The sequence below is a fragment of the Vicugna pacos genome, chromosome 2, assembly GCF_048564905.1.
Source record: "Vicugna pacos chromosome 2, VicPac4, whole genome shotgun sequence".
NCBI lineage: Eukaryota > Metazoa > Chordata > Mammalia > Artiodactyla > Camelidae > Vicugna > Vicugna pacos.
The window spans coordinates 5,313,174-5,334,366 of record NC_132988.1 but is presented as its reverse complement, the minus strand read 5'-3'; the positions used below and the strand labels follow the sequence as shown (position 1 = coordinate 5,334,366).

Below are 21,193 nucleotides of genomic sequence, written 5' to 3'. Positions count from 1 at the left end.
TTCAGCACCAAATATACATTCTTAATGACAGCTTATACCTGGCAGTCATCCACCTTGGTCCTCATCACTCCTTTCATGTATTCTTTGTCCATGGTGGGAGAGACACCAAAACTATTCCCCATACACAGTATTTCCGCTTTTCCGTCAGGATAAGTCACTTCCACAGAACCGTTCAGAATCACTGACCAGGAGTCCAGCTGGCTCAAACAGGGAAGACAGAGCAGAAAACACCGTCATGACCGTGAAGCAAAAAGTGCTAGGACAGTCCCTACAGATTATTTAGAGCTTGCATTTCAAAGAGGGAACAAATGACCCAAGGCCAGTGGGCCGATCGCCAGGGTCCCAGGGCTTTCAGACACCTGCACGGGGCACCAGGCACTCCGCTCTCCTCGTGACTCAGGACAACACGAGGAAGAAATTCCTTCTGTTCCCCCCAAACACATGAAAACAAGATAGAATGATCGCCAATTGAGAGCATCATCTTGCTTTGACAAGAGGCATTCTATTCTGAACTTTTAAGTCACAAAGTCTGAAAAGTTCATGCCTCCCTATATTTCCATCCACATTATATGAAACACTGCAAGTACTGGGAGATAACACGAGGGATTTGGAATACTGGACCCAACGATGAGTGTATCGTAACTCTTGAACTATGCAAACTTGTTGCCGCCCATCGCTTCTAAAGGGGGAAGCCTGAGGGCTGGCTTTCCGTTCACGCGCTGTACGGGGGTCCCTACGGGGAAAGCCGCCCACACCTCTTCGCCGTCATTGAGCACGATGGTCCCCGCTCTCTCCACCACCGCGAACACCATCACCGCGCACAGCTCCCGTCTCACCGACATGGTCATGTTGGCAAAAGCGGGCAGCTGGTGCATGAATTCCAAGAGTTGTTCTGAAAAGCAAGAGACGTGCATTAAAATTACAACTGTTTTAAAAAACAGGTGCCAGCGGAGAACACTCTAGGCTTGTTTCTTCTTAGAGGCCCTACGATCCTGCCTAGTCAGCCGTACAGTGACTTTGAGCATCTTTAGCACAAGCTGAATGCCCTGCAGTTATACGGACAATTCTGCCACGGTGGAGAGGGTGACGTTTCCAGGCCAACCCAGGAGCTCCAGGACACACTGTACCTCAAATTCTAATGGGAATGAAGAAATTCATAAACATCAAGTGGGGAATCTCTATCGAAAGTGAGCTATGATGTTATCAAGGCTTATTAAGGGATGAAATGATGGGCGGAAATGAAACAGAGCTCTGAGAATTCTCCAAAAAGTCAGGAAGTCTGGTCCAGTGTCTTCTGGGCGACTAACTGGGTACCTGGAACAGACAGCAGGAACAGCCACCTGGACTCCCCTGGGACTTAGAAACCAAGCAATATTTTCTATGGAGCAGACAAATCTGGAAAAATTAAGCAATTATAAAATTTACAGCCTGACATGGTAAGTGCAAATGAAAATTGTTCTCTTATTTCTCATCCTGCAGACTGGCAAAAACAAGGTTTGACCATCGCCCCACTGGCGATGTGGTGGAGAAACGGCGTCTGCTCTGGTCCAGTTCCAGCAGCTGTTTGGATGGGTGACTTCAGTCTTCCCAAGCCCTGTGGTATCTATTCTTTTTTTTTTTTTTGAGGGGGAGTCTTTAGGTCTGTCTGTCTATTTATTTATCCCTAGTTTTTTTTTTTTTAACAGAGGTACTGAGGATTGAACCCACGACCTCATGCATGCACATGCTCTATCCCTGAGCCATACCCTCCCCTGCTGTGGTCTCTGTTCTTGATTTTCTCCATTGTTCGGGAGCTTTCCTACGTACTTCCTAAGTTCCTTCCCGACCCCTCACCATGGCTCTGTGCGATGCGTGGTTTCTTTCTCATTCCCCAGGGAGGAAACCGAGGATGAAGGTCATCTAATTAGGAGGCAGCAGGGCCAGGATTCAGAACTGCCTGCCCCCAAAGCTCACGCTGGGCATTATGGGTGGTGGCCAGAGCGCAGGGTGCGTGTCAGACAGCATCCAAACTTGTATTTCTTGGGGAAGGCTGATTCGTTTCCCCGAGGCATGCTTTTCTCATCTGTAAAAGCATCACACGACGCCCACCTTCACTGGGCAGCTCTGAAGATCAAATGCACTCCATGTGGTAAAGTCCTTCTCGCAGAAGAAACGCTTGACAAATGAGAACTGCTGGCTGGTGCTGTCACTACTGTCCTATTCATGGTGTCATTCAAACTTCCGGCTAACTAAAAATTCCAACTACGCTTTCTCTTGCCCCCACATAAGGAAACTGTCCCTATGCACGCTGCTTGTATCTGTGAGGATTTAGTGACAAATTTCATGTTAGTGGATATAGTTTGTTCCTTGCAAAAAAACAACGTATAATACAAAGATGTATTCCGTGAAAACATGACATTTCCACAAGGTCAGACTAGGTGGTTTTTACTGGCCCAGTGTGGTAATGTCTGCTCTGGTGAGACCCTACGTCATCCCCCGTGTGTAAGACTCTCATTACCCGGGGTGGCTTTGGTAACCAGGAGGACAACAATGCTAAGTGGTACCCAGGGAGCGGGTCCAACAAGACAGAGTTCTTCAGCCTGACCTCGACTGGCGTGTCAGGAAATCAATTCGCTGCTGCAACCAGCATTTTTAAAAAGGAAGCAGCAAGAGAAAGTACATCACTTACAGGAAGGATTCGTTCTGGTTAGTGAAACTTTTATTTCTGGAATGAGCAGACGGGCTCATGTCATGCCATAAAAATCTCTCTCTACCTGAGGGCAGCGATAAAGCAGTTTTGAAAGCCACTGCAGGAGACGCCCCAAACGGCTACACACGGGACGTGGGACTCGTTTCTTTACAGATGCCTGGCCTTTCTCTATGAAACAGAAAGGCCGATGGACACATCGTGGTCCTCGGACTGGGGCATCGATCGGTTCTGCTCTCACTGGCCTCAGTTTTCTTTCACCATCAGCCCCACCTCCACCATGAGGTATTAAAACACTAGGTACAAACCACACAGTTTGTTTTTTCCTCTCCTAGTAAGAGCTGAAGGTCCTTGGACAAGCAAAGATGTATGCTCGTAAGAAAGACATGAGAGCAGAAAAATAATTGTCAGAAATGTTTCCGGTTTAACATACTATTATGTTAAGACAATGATAAAAGTCAAATTACGGCCACAGATGACTGGAGAATATAAAGTATAAAACGTATTCACTATTACTGTGACCTGAAGGGCTCGCACAGACATCTGTCTTGCTTTTTGTCAGTCTCCTAATCCCTCGGTGGGTCATGAAATCAATTTGTGATATATGACTAGTGACTAACATTAAAGAAATACAACAGGATAGGTGATGTCTGTGCATCAAATAAGGATAAAGAACAAAGGACACAGAGGAGATGTGATAACAGTAAATCTACAAAATTCTCCAGCCTCGACTGAAAAACTAAAAATAATCAATTGCCTAACCAGACAGCATCCAAGGGTTTTTAAAAACTCTCAGAGATTCAAAACTGGTACCACTGGTTCTGTGATCACTTCTTTTCCATTTTTTTTATCACACTGGAGGATTACAGCAATTTAAAAAATAAAGAATATCTATCACCAATCTTTAAAAAAAAAAATAAACACAAAATAGAAGCATTTGACGGTAGGGGCTCAACATAACCCTGGTGAGGCCACAGGAGCGTGTGGAGTGGAAGCCGTGACACTCCGGGGCCAAGAGGCCAGAGGCTGGAGGGGAATGAGACAGTTCCCAGGACGTGCGGAGAGAAGGGGCTGCGACTGGGAAAACCAAGACTAGCCTATGCTGTACTGCTTGGAAGACTCTGTTTGAGTAACACATAAATACGATTTGTCTTACTTCCATAGGGAACAAACATTCCTGTTTATGAAAAATATGACATTAAAAAAACCCTTTTTCTCTTGTCAATGTAACACAAAGAAAAGCCAAATAATCAACTTACAGACAACAGACGCTTTAGCCAATTCAGAAAACGATCTTACTTGCTTTGGTTTAATGTATGTAAGAAGTAATTAATACTGTGAAGATTTTTTTTTTTTTAGAAAATCTGTGGATTCTGTGTGTGTGAGGTATACTAAGCAGGAAAGAAAAAAGGAATCCTTTGAAAGGGGTCCAAGCAGTTCTCTACCTTAAAACAAAAATACTAAATTCATAACCATTCAGTAATTGAATACTTAGTCACAAGTTACCGAGCAAAAATAAATAATGCCCCTTTTCTCAAAGTATGGAAACAAAGGCACACCCAAGAATCTATGGGAACCCAAAAGGAAGTTTGTTAATTCCTGCAGTTTTAAAAATAGGATTAAAGAGGAGCAATTTCATTTAAACTAAACTTAAAACACACCACCCCATCGCTTGGGGAGGAAGGAGGTTCGGCAGGCAGGCACCTGGACAAAGCATCAATTCCACAGATGTTTGTCGTTCATACGAAAGGTGTCTGTATTAACCAAGTGCAGGAGGGTGAGTGAGACATAACAAGAGAAACAGCAGACAAGGTAAACGTTCTCACATGTGGCTGTTCTGAGGAGACAGAACACGGGATCTCCCCCAGACCTCGTGTGGGACAGGCAACATCATGAGGCCTTAGCTGTACTGACACCGATTCACCGTTTTAAATAAAAGTATATTTGACAGGACTAAGCATCTGAATCATCACTGCTTACCAGTGAGCTGGCACTCAAGTGCAAGCAGTGCACTCAGAGATTTTATCAACAACCCCCACCCCCCAACACCAGCTTGGTATTCATTTGCAGGACTCAGCATAGCTCTTGCTTTCTAGAAATTCTGGGAGAGAAAACTTCTCAGATACGAAGGGAAAGCCTTAAATTTCCAGGAATGACATGCTACCTATTTTTTTAATGATCATAATTGTCTTCCGTAACTATACTAAAGTGAGCATATGAGAAAAGGATAACGACATCAAGCTGTTCATAAACAATGTTCAATCTAACTTTTAAAAGACCCTGTGAGCAAGGATTCTGGATTAAGAGGGCCAACTGAACACATTTCCGATGTCACTGTCTCTTTAAAAATTACAGTAAAAAGAGTTTTAAAAAGAAGTAGGCAGGGACAAAGAAGAGAGGGAAATACATTTTGGACAGTGGAGATCAGAGGAACATGTGGATTCAGACGCAAGAAGGCTCAACTCCGTGTCTTCGGGGGTAAAACAGAACCACTTCACTTCATGCTGCAAAATCCTTAAAAGACGTGTGAACTAACTACCAGCCCCTTCGTAACAAGGAGTGGAGGCAACGCAGAAGGACGTGGGCTAAAGTTGGGGGGGGGGGGACTCTGGTTATCTAATGCCCGAAGCCATACCGATTTATCAATTTCTTCCTAGCTTGGAGTTTTTTTAAAAAAAAATGTGTCATGTGTATCTAATAAAAGGACATTAGGGGAAAAAAGCATAGTAATATCATTCATAACAGCTTAAGTAGAAATAAGCAAAATGTCCATCAGTCAGTTCATGGATAAGTAAAATGTGGTGTAACTACATAATGAAATATTATTTGACTATAAAAATTAACAAAGTACAAAAAAGAAAAGAAAAGAAAGTCAGGGAAGTCAGGGGTGGGTATTTGAGAAGCAGTTCCATCCATCCCTCATTCCAACCGGAATCTAGGGGTTAGCCATTGGCGAAGGGATGCAGCATGCGTGTCAGCACTGGGGGAGGCCAGCCCCGCTTCTCCCTTCATTCAGGTCTGAGCTCCTAAAAAGGCATCACACCAACCCGTCCTTCCTCAGAAGGCCTCCTGGTCAGTGCCCTCCCGGTCACACACCCCGAGTCCCCATCATAACCTTCAGACCTGCAGCGGGACAGGACCAGGACCTCCCCTGCTTCTTTCCCACTGAGCCACCAGGACCCAGAAACCCTGAGTCCAGAGACTGAATGGTTACAGCCCCGGAACAGTCATCTGTAAGTAGTCAGCGACGCCTACCAAGGGCGTCCATGGTGGCTTAGATCTCTAAGCCAAGGTTTGGGTTTTCATCTTTGACTCCCCCGTGTGCAGAGAGCTGAAGTGGCACAGGTGTCCCCTCACACAGAACGAGGTGTCTGGGCTCGCTCCAAGCACAAGCAACCGGTCGCCCACACATACTGATGCCCACAGGGTCCTGCACCTAACCCAGGAAATCCAGTTCCCCGAATTCCTCTCAAGTAGACATTGGCCCAGGGAGAGCTGTGGGGGGTGGCGGAGTGGACAGCCTGGCTCGGGCAGGGGTGGCTGAGATCTGGACCGGCTGTGGAAGCAAAGCTTTTACAGGACAATCTATCAGCTGCCTCTTGACCAGTGTTTACATGAAGAAGAACTTCCTAGTTCACTAGGAATGGTGCTCCCAAGAAAATTAAAAGAAGAACCATTGTTTGGAAGACGACTTTTATTTTATTTTTTGTCATAATGTAAGCAAGCAAAGGGCTCATGTGGAAGGGTTTTATTAAGCAGCTGTATTATTTGTAGACTCTTGAAGGTACTGATTGAGTAAAATGAATCTTTTTTTAAGTTTTTTCAACAAATGTCAAGGGACGTTTTTAAATGAATGACCCCTTAAAGCCTACAAACCCGGGCTCTGTGATATCAGATGACTTTCCCTCTGTGTATTTTTTTTTCCTTTTTAGAAAGCTGTATTAATATGCATTTACTCTGAATTGCTCTGGGATGCATTTTCGCACCCATACTTACCAATGTCGTCATCCGTCCTGTCAATGGGGTCCTTCTCCAGGCAGTCCCTCACAATGTCCCTGCTCATCAGTGGGTCTGAGGCCCTCTCGATGTCCTCTTCATCGTCATCGTCCTCAGAGTCCACGGCGGTCTCTGGCAACCCACTCAGGTCCATATCACCAGCCTCACTTTCCGTGGCCTGGAGACAGACCGAAAATTGATAGATTGATGGACAGAGAGAGACACACAGACAAATAAACAGACTGTGTCAAGTACACCTTTTGGACCCAAAAGAAAAACAAGTCTAGTGCAAAACATCAAACCCCTTACTATATTAATTTTTCCTTAACTACGTTACACATATTCAGTAGTAACAGATCTTTCTGCGCTAGGCACTACATAAAAGAATGATGGCAACAACATATAAGTGATTTTACCTCTTACTAAATTTTTAGTTAGGATTAATAATTCTCTCTCAATAATTTTGACTTCTTATCTGAGCTGTTTGAAACATAGCAAAATAAGAAAAAGGTAAGTCTTTGTTTTCACTCCATTTTTCAAAGAGAATGGCTTAAGCTAAGAGCTTAAGGGTGACAGTTAATTTGGAACAATTTCTTCCCCAGGAGAATAGGTGCAGATTTATTAATGCCAAGAAGACCGAACCACTTCTCTGTCATTAGATGGTCTGTATGAAAAAGTGAATCCCAAATCACAGGTAACTTGATAAATATGCAAACAGAACATTTAGCCTGATGATCACAATGTCTACTCTCCAACTATAAACCACCAAAAGTGTGAAGGACCCTACACTCCGAGCAGTGACGCAGTCTTTCTCCCCATTCATTCCTCAACATGGCTGATGGTGTCACCGGTCAAACTCCAAGTCGTCAAGGTACACCTGAATCTCTTCTCAGTCACCAGAGCCACACATTTCAAAACGGCGTCTCCTGTCGGGCTCTCTCAAGCCTGGAACAGCTATCCCCGTTGGTTATTCTGCAGCCTTTGTGATTATTATCTCAGCAATCGCACGCCTGTATCGCACTGGCCTTACTGGACATTGTGTGCCCAGCATTCATTAAGTGCTTAAGTGTAGTAAGAATGGGTATGATTAAATATCAACTATATTGATCTTAAACATCACAGACATGTTTTTCCAGATAAAATACTGACCTCTTAGGAAGACTTCATGATAAAACTATTAACTTTGTCGAAAACGTAACATTTACCAACTTCAAGTAGCTCATAGCTCATATGATCTTCAACGACAATAAACAAATCTATTTTTAAGAACAGGCAAACACTGATTAAAATAAATAAAACTGTAAATATAAAGTGTTGAACCTGACAGTAATAAGCCAACACCAAATACAACATGCCAGGAGCTGCTGTACGTGGCTTCTGTGTAGTAACTCATTTCATCCTTAAGACAATCCTACGAAGTAAGTGCCCTTATTAACTTCTATTACTCTGCAAACATCCAGGTGAAGAGAGATTATTTTTCCACGATCGTGCTCCTGGTAACTGCGGAACTGAGAATGGAACCAGGAGTTCTGGCCCCAGAGTCAGAACTACAAGTACTCGGTCTCTTTATATAATAGACACTCAATACACGCATCCTCCTAGACGATCTACACTCCGTCTATAATTCAGTTTAAGTCAAGTTTACAGAAGAAACTGTATTGTTTTTGTATCAACAAAGCTTCACCTTTCTGAAGTCTTGGTTTACATTACAGAACACGCTATTTAAGTCTACATTTTGAAGCAACGCAAGCATCAGTTAGTTTTTTTTTCTACAGTTTAACAGCTAGAATTTTAATCACACTTCGTTCTTTAGGTACAACATCCTGAACGGAAATACAAGCATCATAAGAAAAACCTACGGGGAAGATAACCGAAGACAGAACAGGTGGAAGGGGACAGCTTAACCTCTGCGGAAGCTGTGTCCACAGGGGCCTTCGTGGACGACTGACGGGCCGGACCACGGCCAGCGCTGCGCACGTGGGGGAGAGGTGAGGCTTAGCTCGGCAGCACACCCCTAATTCGGACTGTCTCTGGATTCTAGCATGAAATTGAAAACACAATTGGATGTGATCTGGTCAGCCGAGGCCACAGTCAGAGAAACCAGGCCAACACTGCTGGTGTCACCGCCCTATTTCCAAAGCCTAAAAACGTGACCGCTGGGTCAGGCCTGCTATGATCACATCTCACCCCAGCTGCGCTTTAACAGTGACGTTTATTAGCCATCACCTTACATTTTCAAATATACACTCAGTTCTCTCTTCATACATTCTGTAGTATTAGCCTGGAGTGAGGAGGCATTGTGGAAGATGGAAATTAAAACAAAAAACTCTTCGAAATAAAGTTATATAACCTAAGGTTTTTCTTTAATTCTTAAACATCTAACATATGGCAAGAGATGAGAGATATATTTTATACCACTCCAAAGAAACCATTACTATCACTTAAATGAATTATATTTACGTCTTAAATAGAACCAAGATTTTCAAATGTAAGTTGGATTAATCTTTCCGAAACTGAACTCTCCACTCTATTTGTGTAAATAACCATTAACTGTTTTCTGTTTCTGCGATGTGGACTCCATTCTTTAAGAAACAAACAATCTTCCAAATAACATTCACTGAACATTCATTTAAAATAAATACCCATTTCATTTTAAAATATATAGAATTCCTTTAAATAATGCATTTTAAAAATTGATTTATTTTTTAGGAATTGACTTTTTCATAATCCCACTGTCTGATGAACAGTGGGACACGTGGAGACTGAGTGGAGTTAAAAGGTTTAATGACCCCTGACTGGTCTACAGGAAGAGAGTGCTAAACCCGAGTGCCTGGAACGTGGGGGTCACTGAACTTGCACCTGCTGGATGAGCAGACAAACCAGAGGTCAGCAGTTCAGGTCTCTGCTCCAGCATTCACTGTGTGACCTTAACCAAGTTGTTGGACCTGTGCAAACCCAGCGTTATCCTCAGGAAACCGGAGTTACACCTTGCCATCCCTAGGGCTGTTCTTGGGTCAAATAAGGGAAAAGAAAGCCAGTGACAGCCTATACCAAAAGTCCCTTCTGCGGGGGACACATTTTCACCTCAATGCCTGCACACCTTTCCCTCTCCCCACCCCAGCTATGAGCCTCACACACAGTTTATATTGGCAGAATTTGTCCAAAAAACCCAAACTCTGTTAAATATCCCAACCCCTGACATAATGTAAAAATTTCTCTCAGGCTAACTGCATCTGTTAAAATCTGGCTAAATGGTTCACACAGCAATTATAAAAATGGTGACTGAGCCAGCACGGAGTGACCACCACGTACCTAGCTCTACACCTGATGCTTATAATCGGTGATAATTAATCTTCATATCAATTCAACACATCAGGATTGTTACCACTATTCAGATGAGAAAACACCGGAACATTGGACACATTGTTCAGTGTAAACAAAACAAAGCCGAGTAATTGTACCAGGACTCAAGATCAGGTCTGACCAACACAAACTACTGAACACTTGCACTCTAATATTTCACCCAGTTTTCTAAAGACTGTCTTCATGAAGAAAATAGCTAAAATATAATAAAGCAATAAAATGTTTTCTGCTTCACTAAGTCGCAAAACATAAAATGTTGAACAATTTATATCTGTATATAAACATAAACAAAATGCCTGAAATTTTCCAGCTTCCTCCAAATGACAGTATTGCTAAGATTAATGCCAGTCTTTAAGCCCTTTTATTCTAAGTAAAGACACACACACATTTTATATTTAAAAGGTATCTGATTATATTGGTCTTGGGAGCAAAAATAAAGCCACTTAGGCCAATAGCTCCTGTCCTAAATTAATGACTCTTCCACATGGATAACAGAACAGATTTAGGTGCACATTATAGTTAAATAGTAATATTCTCAAAAAAAAAAAAAAACCTCTCATAATATTCTGAGATCAACGCTGAAAGCTCTATGATTTATTCAGATCAAAAGGGGCTATTTACATTTTGTTATTATGAAAGCAGTTCTTAAAACCAGTTTCATTTTGCATTTTTAAGGGATATGAAGTAAATGAAGAAACAGAAGAAACAGTAAATGCCACAAAGCTCTAGTGAAGTTATTGAAGTAAAATAAAAACAACTAACTACTACGCATTTATCATTATGTCCTTAAAAATCACTCATGAAAACCTTTTTGCTTATTAAATATCAAACACCCACGCCTATCCCCATGGTCAGGAGGGCTGCTTAATAAATATTCATGATGGAAATAAATTTATGTAGAAAGTATGAAAACACATTTGGAAATAAGTACAACGCTTGCAGTAAGCTCTGTTTGTGTATCATAATTTATGCTGTTCCTAATCTTACACTAGGAATGTTTTTTTTCTATTTCAATAAAGGAGATACATATATATGCCTAAAAGAACAATCCTTCAAAGCTTTTAATGTAAACTGTTAGGTTTCTTTCCAAAAACTACAATCCTAACAGGTGTAAGAATGTCTATCTATAATCATTTATTACAAGGAGCTAAGTCAGCGCTAATTTAATAGGAAAAGTAGCTTCATATTTAAATCCTCATACACTCGATTACTAATGTCTTAAGTATTTTCTTGTAGGGCATAGACATTTGCACGGTCTCTTCTGCAAACTACCTACTCTTGTCCTTTGAATACTATTATGTTGTGAGCTGAGTATTTTCCTAATTAATTTGCATAAGTGAAACTATTCTGACTTTAAATCTTTGTCTCAATTGATCTTCTAATTTATTAAAAGTTTTGATCAGTCATTATGCCACTAAGAATTTGCTAACTCTTTGGTTTATCTGGAATTTAATCTTAATTATAATACAAACAAGGATATTAAAATTACTCCCCTGCCCTGAAGACCATGTACTGACTAACCTCGCTGCACGGACTCGTGAGGTTCCCTCTATTACGTGCTACATCCTTATGTGTGGGTTTCGTTTTGCTTGAACCCTCTGTTCTAGTGATCTGTCCATTTTTGTACAATTATTTCCAGTCCACCTAAGTCACTGCTCTGATCGTCACTCCATGTGACCAGGACCTTATCATGGCTGGAAACTGCATGGTCTCCTGTCACCAGCTTAGGCACTCACTCTGCCTTCTGTCACCAATAACCTCCTATTTCTCAGCCTGCTTCCACTGCCTCCCAAGGAGGCCTTTTATTAAACAAGCACGATTCTCAGTCTTCCAGATTCTCCGTCCTGTGGCTCGCCCTCACACTTCCAGCTTGTGGTCCCTAGTCCAATGGTGCAGTCACCTTCACTGGACTCACCTTTCTGAATGCCTACAACTTCCTGGCCCTGCTCCAGGCTCCAGACAAGACAGATCAGTGCCCTGTCTTCCTGAAGCTGCCACTCCGGGAGGCAGGTATGGCGACTCAGCAAAAGTAATCATCGTTTTGGCTAAAGTCTAAGGAAAAGACTAGCCAGGAAAGGATCCAAACTGTAGGAGAGGACCTGCTTTTCAGAGGGCAGTAAGGAAAGAAGTCTCTGAGAAGACAGTCCTGGAGAACGAAGTCACACAACGGTCAAGTGAGGAGAGAACATTCCTGACGGAAGGTCTGCAAATGCAGAGTGTGGCGTGTCGCTCCCACCTTCCTCGCACTACACTCTAACGAGGCTGTAGTCCTGGAGAAGCCAAACCCCTGCCTGCTCCGTGCTCACCGCACCAGGCGGTGGGAAATCACTCCGCATTCGAGGGCACCAACCTGGCTGAGCCTTCAGCGCTCTGGTCAGTTTGCTCTCCTCCTCTCTGAAACTATTCTCTCCTTAAACGTTCCCACCCGCCAACCCTCTCACTCTGAACGGAGGACTCAGACATGCCAGACAGAAACTCCCTCAACCCCAAACTCCCCGCTCCAAGCCCACCATGGCCTGTCCCTAGTAACACAGAGGAGGTTTCTTCCTGAAAGCTAGTGATTCCACTCCGCTCTTGAATTCCCTTCCCAGCCTCTCTGAAACATTATTCTGTCCTCTTCTCTCCTGCACACAGCATTTGATTTCAACCTCTCTGTGCCCATCTTGGGAGCATTTATACTCGCTTCCAACCTGACAGCTTTCTCCCCAGTCAGAACCATGCAAAGATTAAAGGGTTGCCTGGGGGAGACAGCTGCCCATCACTGGGATGTTCAAGAATAAACTGGATGTTCGAGTGACAGTAAAGTTGTGGAGGGTTCGGAGACAAGATTGGTCCCTGAACGAGTTGCACCTGTCAGATTTCTTCTCACCTGAGAGTTTCTGATTTAAAGACAACAGACATGGTCTAGTGAGGATTTCCATGTTGTCTGATATAATCAGAAACTAAATCTTTGGATACATCTATGGATCTTTCCCTAAGAAGGATATAAACTTAACAGGCTACACGCCTGTCGTCAAGTTTGAAATGAATAGCCTTGAAACTCAAGCGAATTGGATCACAATACACAGGGGTCCTCTTTTCCACGATAAAGTCAGACTGCAGGCTGCAAGCTCCAACCCAGTCAGAGTGACGTGGATTTCTCACCACAGTCTGTGTCCTCAGAGGTCCTGGTGGTGGCTGGGGACAGCAGAGGTACCACCAGGAATCTCCCCATGACCTTACCCCAACCTACCCAAGGGAGTGACACAGAGCCCAAGTTCCCTGCAGGATCAGCGTCGATAAATTCTGTAGACAACCTACTTCACTCCTATCACATAAATTTACCTTTCGGAGTTCCATTCAGGCTTGCATTGTACTTGGAGAAAGCAGTGGTAACTGCTCCAGCCTCGAGCTGTGTTTCTGTTACAGATCTTTAAAATGTATAATCATCTCAAAGTGTAGAAGACAAAGTGTCCATCGTGATGTTTCAAGTAACATAAGCTAAAGCAGAGCTTCTACACACACTGTCCTTTGCTCTGTTACAAGGGACACTCCTGAGTAAACGTGTGAAAAAGTCAACTTCTAAAAACTAGGCATTTCGAGGGGTTGGAGGAGAGCAGTTTTACCCTGATCCACCGCCTTCTCTTCTCAACGTTTGAAAATTGGATTACTTCCTGTACATTTAAGTACAAGTTAACACTTAATGCATCAAAGTGGAAATTTGAAAGGTTACTTTAAAGAGTCAAATAATTATATTTCTTATTGCAAAATAATAAAAAAGTTCTTAATTAGCCAAGAAGCTGCAAATAATTGCTTTGTGGCTACCAATTCTCGGTCAGCGAGCTTTCAACAACACTCCTGGAGTACAGAAAAGTGTGTGCCTAATGGGCCCTTAAGAGAAAATTAATTTTCTAAGATCTACTAAATTTAGGGCTTGAACAGGTATGTTTCGCCCTGATGGTATTCTGATTGTTTAGATGCTTTTAGTAATGTTTTCTAAAAAAAAGAAAGTTGGCACTGCTTGAATACATCAATGACCCTGAAACACTCCAGTGTTTCTAAAGAAAGGTTTTTATGGCCAGCTCGTAGCACAATTCCTAAGAAGCAGAGAATTATACTTTGTAAAGTGAGTATGATGTTCTTTTTGGTTGAAACCATACAAAACCCCATATTAGCTTATATACTGAAAGACTCCCCAGAAGGACTTTTTTCTGCATATTTTAGTCACTTTTCCTAATTTTTATTTTCTAAGCGAATGAACTATTCCTTAACAATTAAAATTATTTTGCTTTTAAAACATTTTTGAAATCCCATAGTTCTGGTTTCTTTTCTATCCATCAGTATCCTAAGAATTTATTTTAAACATATAACTCAACCTATAGGCAAGAAAAATAATGCAAGAAAAATAATTCAAAGAGCCAATCTTAATAATCTCTTCCTTTTTAAGACTTTAATAAGAAAAGCTTATTATAAAAGCATAATTCAGAAGTTTTCCCCTAAAATTTTAGTCAAGAAAAGAGTCGTACACCTAGTATGGCTACAGTCAAATTAATAAAATATTTGGAGTCAAGGGAAATATTTCCATTGTAGCTACTCTATTTAAAATTCTCATGACTGGTGACAGCAGATGCAAACACAATTAGACAGTTGTTCTAATTTAATTTAGGAAGTTCTATTTCCTAAAACGAGCATACAGTGTACTGTATGCCTGGGTGAAGCACAAACACTAGCACTTCGTGTACACGTATGCACGTGTAATATATGCACATGTATTTACTCTACACATCCTATCAATGAAGAATCACGGAACCGCTTAGGACACAAGAAAACGAAGCGAGTGACGAGGAAAACACCTTCTTACCTGGTAGATGTCAGAAAGGCTGCTGCTTCCGGAGTCACTGGTGATACTACATCCTGAGTGGCTGGAAGAGACGTGGGTCACCTGCGGGTGAAGACTATCAGTGAGGTGCAGCTTTGTGAAGTCTGCAGGGAGCTAGGGAAGGAGGAGGGAAAGCTAAGGTCACCACTGAGTCAACAAGTCCACGACGACACTGAAAAACCCCAGCAGGCTCCACCCCACACCATTTAGCCAAAAGTACCGGCAGGAAAGTTCCTTCATTTCTGAAGTTCACAGTGCCTGAATAGTGCCCTGTTTCCCAAGAATCACCAAATAAAACTTTTAAAGTTTATGGGCATTCGATGAGCCTTAAATAATACGAGATTCAGGGTTCAGACGGGTGGGTTTGGTAGTTCAGAGTAACCTGGGTGAGCGCTATTGGGTGAATCCAATGAGCTACAACTTTAAATTAGACCCCAAGGAGCAGATGAGCCCACCGCTCCTTGTTTGGCAGCACAAACGCAACTGGTGGCAAGAGACAGCTTCGGTCAGAAAACACATCTGAGGTTCATCTACCCCCAAATGATGTTTAAAGGTTAAAAAAAAGTGAGCATCTTAGAACTGAAGGAAGGTACTGTTACACAGGCAACGACGCAAGCTCTACGGAGAGAGACAAGCGCGCCCTCGGAGCACTCAGGATGCAGGAGGTCACGGACAGGGTTCGCCTGTCTACACAGGCACGTAAACATCACTGTTCCACTTGCTCGTGTTTCAACTCCAGGTAAAAAGGCGTCTATTAAGCAGATTCACTGAACATCCCTCCAGTCTCTACCACTCCCCCCACAGAGCAGAGAAGATGCATTGGAAAGGAAATATTCCTACATTCGCCCATGAAGAAAGTATTTATTGAGCCCTTTCCTTCTTACTCCCTGCTAGTCAGCGAATGAGATGAGATGCTAAGAAAACACTGCCCAAATAATATTACACTCTGATTCAAAGCTGTTATCCATTCTTCTGAATTAAAAAAAAAGGGCACTATTTATCTATAATATCACACACGCAACTGGCCAATAATAAACATGACATTTCAAAACACATGCTAACAGACACCATGCAACACTGATAACACCCCTCCTTCCTGCCAGCATTTGGATTCCGTCCGGCTGTTGAACACTAACAAAATAAAACCGAAGTAAGAGCTGGTCTTATTAATATTCCCTTCTCTCCTCGGACAACCTCATCCCTTCTTCCCTTCCAGTAACAAGATGCCACCTCACAGTTTAGATTGTCTCACAAGGGAGGTGACTCAGGCTGATGACACAGACCAATGGGTCCGATACCTCAGGGTTCCAAATAAGGAGGTAAAACGTATTTATAACCACAGCCCTTCAGAACTGACTCAATAAATAAATTATGATACTCAATGGTATTTAATACAGTCTGTACAGTGTAATACTTATTAACATCATGGGAGACAAAGTACACAAAGAAAATATGTAAACATAAATTTATTAGGGGGCATATGATCAGATGCCAAATAAACGTAAAGGAATGCATGTTGGAGGAGCTCAGAGAAGTGAGGCGTTCATTGAAACGTGTGAAATCATGGCAAAAATCATGTAGCTCTCACTATGAATTTAACTGATAACTGAAGATGCTGTGAAACAGATAAAATTGGGAAAACAACAATTTCCCTGCAAAGGAGTAGAAAGGAGAAAGCCTCTAAACTGAGGATTTATATATTTTTATTCACAACGTAGAATAGTGAAAAGTTTGCAGGATTTCTTCAGGAACGATTTGAAGACAAGTTTGCCGAGTTATATTAATGACTGTGACTTTACGGGCAGTTGACTGATAGAGATCAAATATTAAAATAACGTGTTCGGAGCCAGGATCACTGTCCTTCACTATCTCAGCTATGTTTCCATTTAATGCAGTCAACTCACTGCAGAAGGCAAAGGAGGAAGCATTACTCAACGGCTCAGAGATTTCCAAGCGCATCCATCGATACATCACATAATTATGGAACGTAAACTGATTCCTACTACCGTTTATAGACCTGAGGTTGGCGTGTGCCACACAGTGCGACTTTTAAAAATTAACGTCGATATGCCAAACAAAGGTGTATCTAGCTAATGAATTTTCACTCATTGGCCAATTATTTACTCAAGGCTCATAGGAACGCTTCTCTTCAGCGTCCACCAGCTGGTCGTCTTTCCCGACTACATTCACTGTGTGGAAGCATTAGGCGCCTTCAGGCTCCAAATCTAACAGAAGAGACGCGGGTCCAGCCTTCACAGTCCACGGCTACTCATCTACGCTACTCACAGCCACAGGGAGCGGAATTCCAGGGCTTCGTTAGGCTAACAACCACAAAGACTGTCTACAGAGAAAAGAGGAAGTATTTCCACTCTTAAGAATTCAGTTCTATTGGATGAACACTGATTACCTACTCTGTCGTACACCGTTAGGGACACGAGGCACCAGGCTGAAGACGACACTCCCAATTCCAAGTGTGACTCCTGCAAACCAAACGGTCACTGAAACAGACGCAGTGCGCGACAGAGAAGTCAAACATCCTTTTTTAAACACGGCTTGTTAGCTCCCCTCCACCACCCGTAACTCTTTGAAGAACAGAATGAAATCATGTTATATTAAACTGAGGGTTAACACATACAAAATTTAGCCTTAACTATTTCTTTCTTTTAGAACAGACGCCACGCTTGAGCTGTTTTCCCATAGGTTGGGATGGCAGCCCCGTGACTGACAGGACTCATGAGCTGAAGTTCCACAACTGGAGAAGTTGTGGGTGCTGTTTCCAGAAAGGAAGAGCCTGAAAAGCGCAGTGCGGTCCAGCTTCCCTCTGCACACTGGGGACCTGAGCCTGGCCTCGGGAAATGGTCCTTCAGAGGCAAAGGAGCCGGATGGGAACTGGGAGTCAGGGAGCAAACACAGGTGCAGGCACCACGCGTACGCCTGGGGGCAGAGGGAGAACGGAACCCGCGGGCACAGTGACTCATTGTCTGAGTGGAATATACCAAACAGGGGCACAGGCCGCCAATGACTACAGATTCACGCATTCCAAGCTTTTCCAGGCTTCATCCAGTGCCTACTTAAATTGCTATCAGTATACTATTTAATTGTGTTTCAGATTAAAACGGGGCTGTGAATTACCTTGTGACTTTAGCCACTGTTTAGAACAGAAAATACTGTATGATATCACTTACATGTGGAATCTAAAAAAAGGAGAATCTTATTTGCAAAACAGAAACAGACTCTTAGACATAGAGAACAAACTTGTGGTTACCAGGGGGAAAGGGGGGTGGGAGGGAATAAACTGGGAGTTAGAGATTTGCAGACATTAACGGACATATATAGAATAAACAACAAGTTCATGCTGTATAGCTCAGGGAACTATATTCGATATCTTGTAGTAACTCATGGTGAAGAAGAATATGAGAATGAATATATGTGTGTTCCCCTATGACTGAAGCATTGTGCTGTACACCAGAAATTGACACAACGTGGTAAACTGACTACACTTCAGTAAAATACACACACACACACACACACACACAAAGAGAACAGAAATTCTGTTCAAAAAATAAGAAGTTTTTGAAGTTGGGACTACACATAGTAGTTACCTGATTAAATAACGAAATAATTAAAATTAAATAAAATTTAAATAAAGTGAAATAATTAAAGGGGAAATTAATACATTTTATACATTTTGATCTTAATACCAACATATTTAACAGTAATTCACTAAGAACACAATTCAAAGGAATCTCTTATATTTTTCTTTGTATCAATTAAATGCTTTTATTTTAACATTTGATTATATGAATGTATTACTGCTCAAATTCTTCCTGGATCAGGCAACCTATATTCCTAAAAATATGGTTCTTGACTGTGGTGGTGGTTTCACTAGTGTATATACATCTATCAGAATTCATGAAATTGTACCTCTGAAATATGTGTAGTTTACTGTACAGGGATCATACCACAATAAAGGTGTTAAAAACTATGGCACTTGTGAATCACAACTGTAGCCAACTACTGTCAGGCAAATGACTGAACCATAATTTAGTCATGAAACTGCCCATCACATAAGAAACCACAAGGGTAATATGTGTTTCAATCAGATTCTTCAATGCATAAAGTAAGCATAACCTTAGTATTAATCTTAGTTTTGTAAAACCTGCGTGCCACTGGTACAAGAGCTTGTTTTGTTTCCTTTTCTGGGAGAAGCAAGGATGCTACAACGATTAGCTGTAAGTCAGATACACTGCAGAAGCCTTAAGGCTCACATGTGAGCATATCGCGTATGTGACAGTCTTTGATTTATTAATTAACCTAGTGACTGGCATCTACGAAACGACCAGCTAGTACATGAGCTCTGTTCGGACCTAAATGCAGCGAGTGGCTGTCCTGAAGGCTCTGACACCACAACAGCAGTAAATACTCTGCTGAGTTGGTAAAAAGTCCCTGAGAGCGGTGACAGCGCAGCAGGGACCAGGGTGCTGCCTCACATCCCCTTCCTTCTCTCCCCAAGAAACCTCTGGTTCACTCTTCAGCCCTACAGGAGAGCGTCGCCGTCCTACTGGCTGTGCACCTGAAACGCAGGGGAATTTCACGTTCCACAATGCACCATCAGCATCAGAGGGTCGCTGAGAAATCCAGCAGTTAAAACAAAAGAACACTGCCACCATTACGGACATTTATCTAACCGAAAAATTTCCCAATAAACCCTAGAATCAGTTTATTTCAAGACATAGATACAACGGAGCATGCAAGGCCTGGGGTGACCGTGGGCACCCATCCAGCCTTCCCAGCAGCTTATCCTGAGTAACAACACTACCTGAGGATCACACCTTGTGACTGGACACCAGCTCCATAGTAAGATATATCATTAAGAATGGACCCAAAAGAGCACGGGTTTCCCCAGACCGTTACTGGAGTTCCCTGAGAGTTCCCCACGCTCAGGTTTTCCAGGTCTGCAAGGAGGAGCTGGAATATTACTGGACACAGTCCCCTTTATCTCTGAGGTGTTAGTGAGAATACAGTCCCCCATAGTTTCCACCCATCCATCATTTACTGAAAACCTGTGCTGTGAGGATTAATTGAGCGATTGGGCAGAGAGCACCCAGGGAGGGCCTGGCACACAGAAACCAGAGGGCAAGCGCGTCAGCCCGAAATCACCGTGAGCGGACTCCGTGGACGGCATGGAGTCTTCCGGCTCTAGGTTCCTGCCGGGATCTAAGGCTCCACTCCAGCGGGTCACTGAGCTGCCCCCAGAAGGGCCGTGGTGGCCAAGGCCATCTCACCCACATTAGAGCTCAAGATGTGTTTTAAAAGCAAGTCACACTTTCTCCCTCCCTGTGTGTACACACATGCTCATATACACACACACCCCTCGTTTTTCTTTTACTGAAACTGATCTTTTCTGATACCACTGGTTCTCACCTGCTCTGACCGGTTTCCACATAGAGCTTGAATAGGCAGGAATATGACTTAGTAGCTCATTTTAAAGACCACTTTATAATACGGCCAACGCTGATTTCTCTAAAACATGGTATTTCTTTAGGAACACCAGAAAAAGTAAGCATGTGGACCCCTGAGTATTACTCAGCAGAAGTAATCTGTCTTTATACTCACTGCGGACGTGGTCTAGATTAGGGCTCACCCTTGAATACTGCCTCCATCAGTATTGCACAAAGCGTGGAGAAAGATTTCTGCACAGTATGCAGTTTCTTTTGTTTATGTATACATATACATTTAAAGGCAAGAAACAAAGTTTCCCCCAAAGTGTCATGAGAGGATAATTTAATAAACTGATAGATCTAATAATATTTCTCATTAAAAGGCCTGGAGATGTTTTTAAACATCGGAATGACTATGCTTTATAGGAACAGTTCTACAAAAATTGGCTTTATATCTACGGGAGAAACCTGCCTAAAATTAACAATTTGTAAGAACTTCACATTCCCCCAGTTTCCTGCCAGGCTCAGAGGACACAAGCCTCTTAGACATATATGGAGTTATCTCCTGTTCAACTTCCTCTAAGTCAAGTGACCTTGAGCAAGCTGAGTAACTTCTGTGTACCCGAGTTTCTTCTGTAAAATGAACATAACACAGCCCAGTGACTAAGTGAAGTAACTTGTGGGATCCACCTTGCAGACGTCTCTCCCTCTTCGTGCCCTCTGCCATTTTCTAGGTAAGGTCTTCACTCTCCCAGGTTAGACAGTTTCTAAATTCAATGGGGAAGGAACCATAACTAACTTACTTTTGACACTGTCATACCTACCACTACCATTCCAGTAGTTTACTTA

The 21,193-nt window shown here is 42.6% G+C and overlaps 1 protein-coding gene across 5 annotated transcripts in view; it reads right to left on the bottom strand.

Annotated features, from left to right (window-relative positions):
* The window catches only part of RAPGEF2 (Rap guanine nucleotide exchange factor 2), a 220,218-nt gene that overhangs the window by 33,200 nt on the left and 165,825 nt on the right, over positions 1-21,193 (bottom strand). For 4 of the 5 annotated variants that reach the window (XM_072974960.1, XM_072974973.1, XM_072974970.1 and 1 more), the window contains 4 exons: positions 14,886-15,017; positions 6,683-6,860; positions 756-892; positions 39-197 (listed from right to left, as the gene is read on the bottom strand). In XM_072974960.1, the coding sequence (XP_072831061.1) occupies positions 39-197; positions 756-892; positions 6,683-6,860; positions 14,886-15,017 (606 nt within the window). The remainder of the gene's footprint in view (positions 1-38; positions 198-755; positions 893-6,682; positions 6,861-14,885; positions 15,018-21,193) is intronic. The other variant, XM_072974975.1, reaches the window with a different exon arrangement.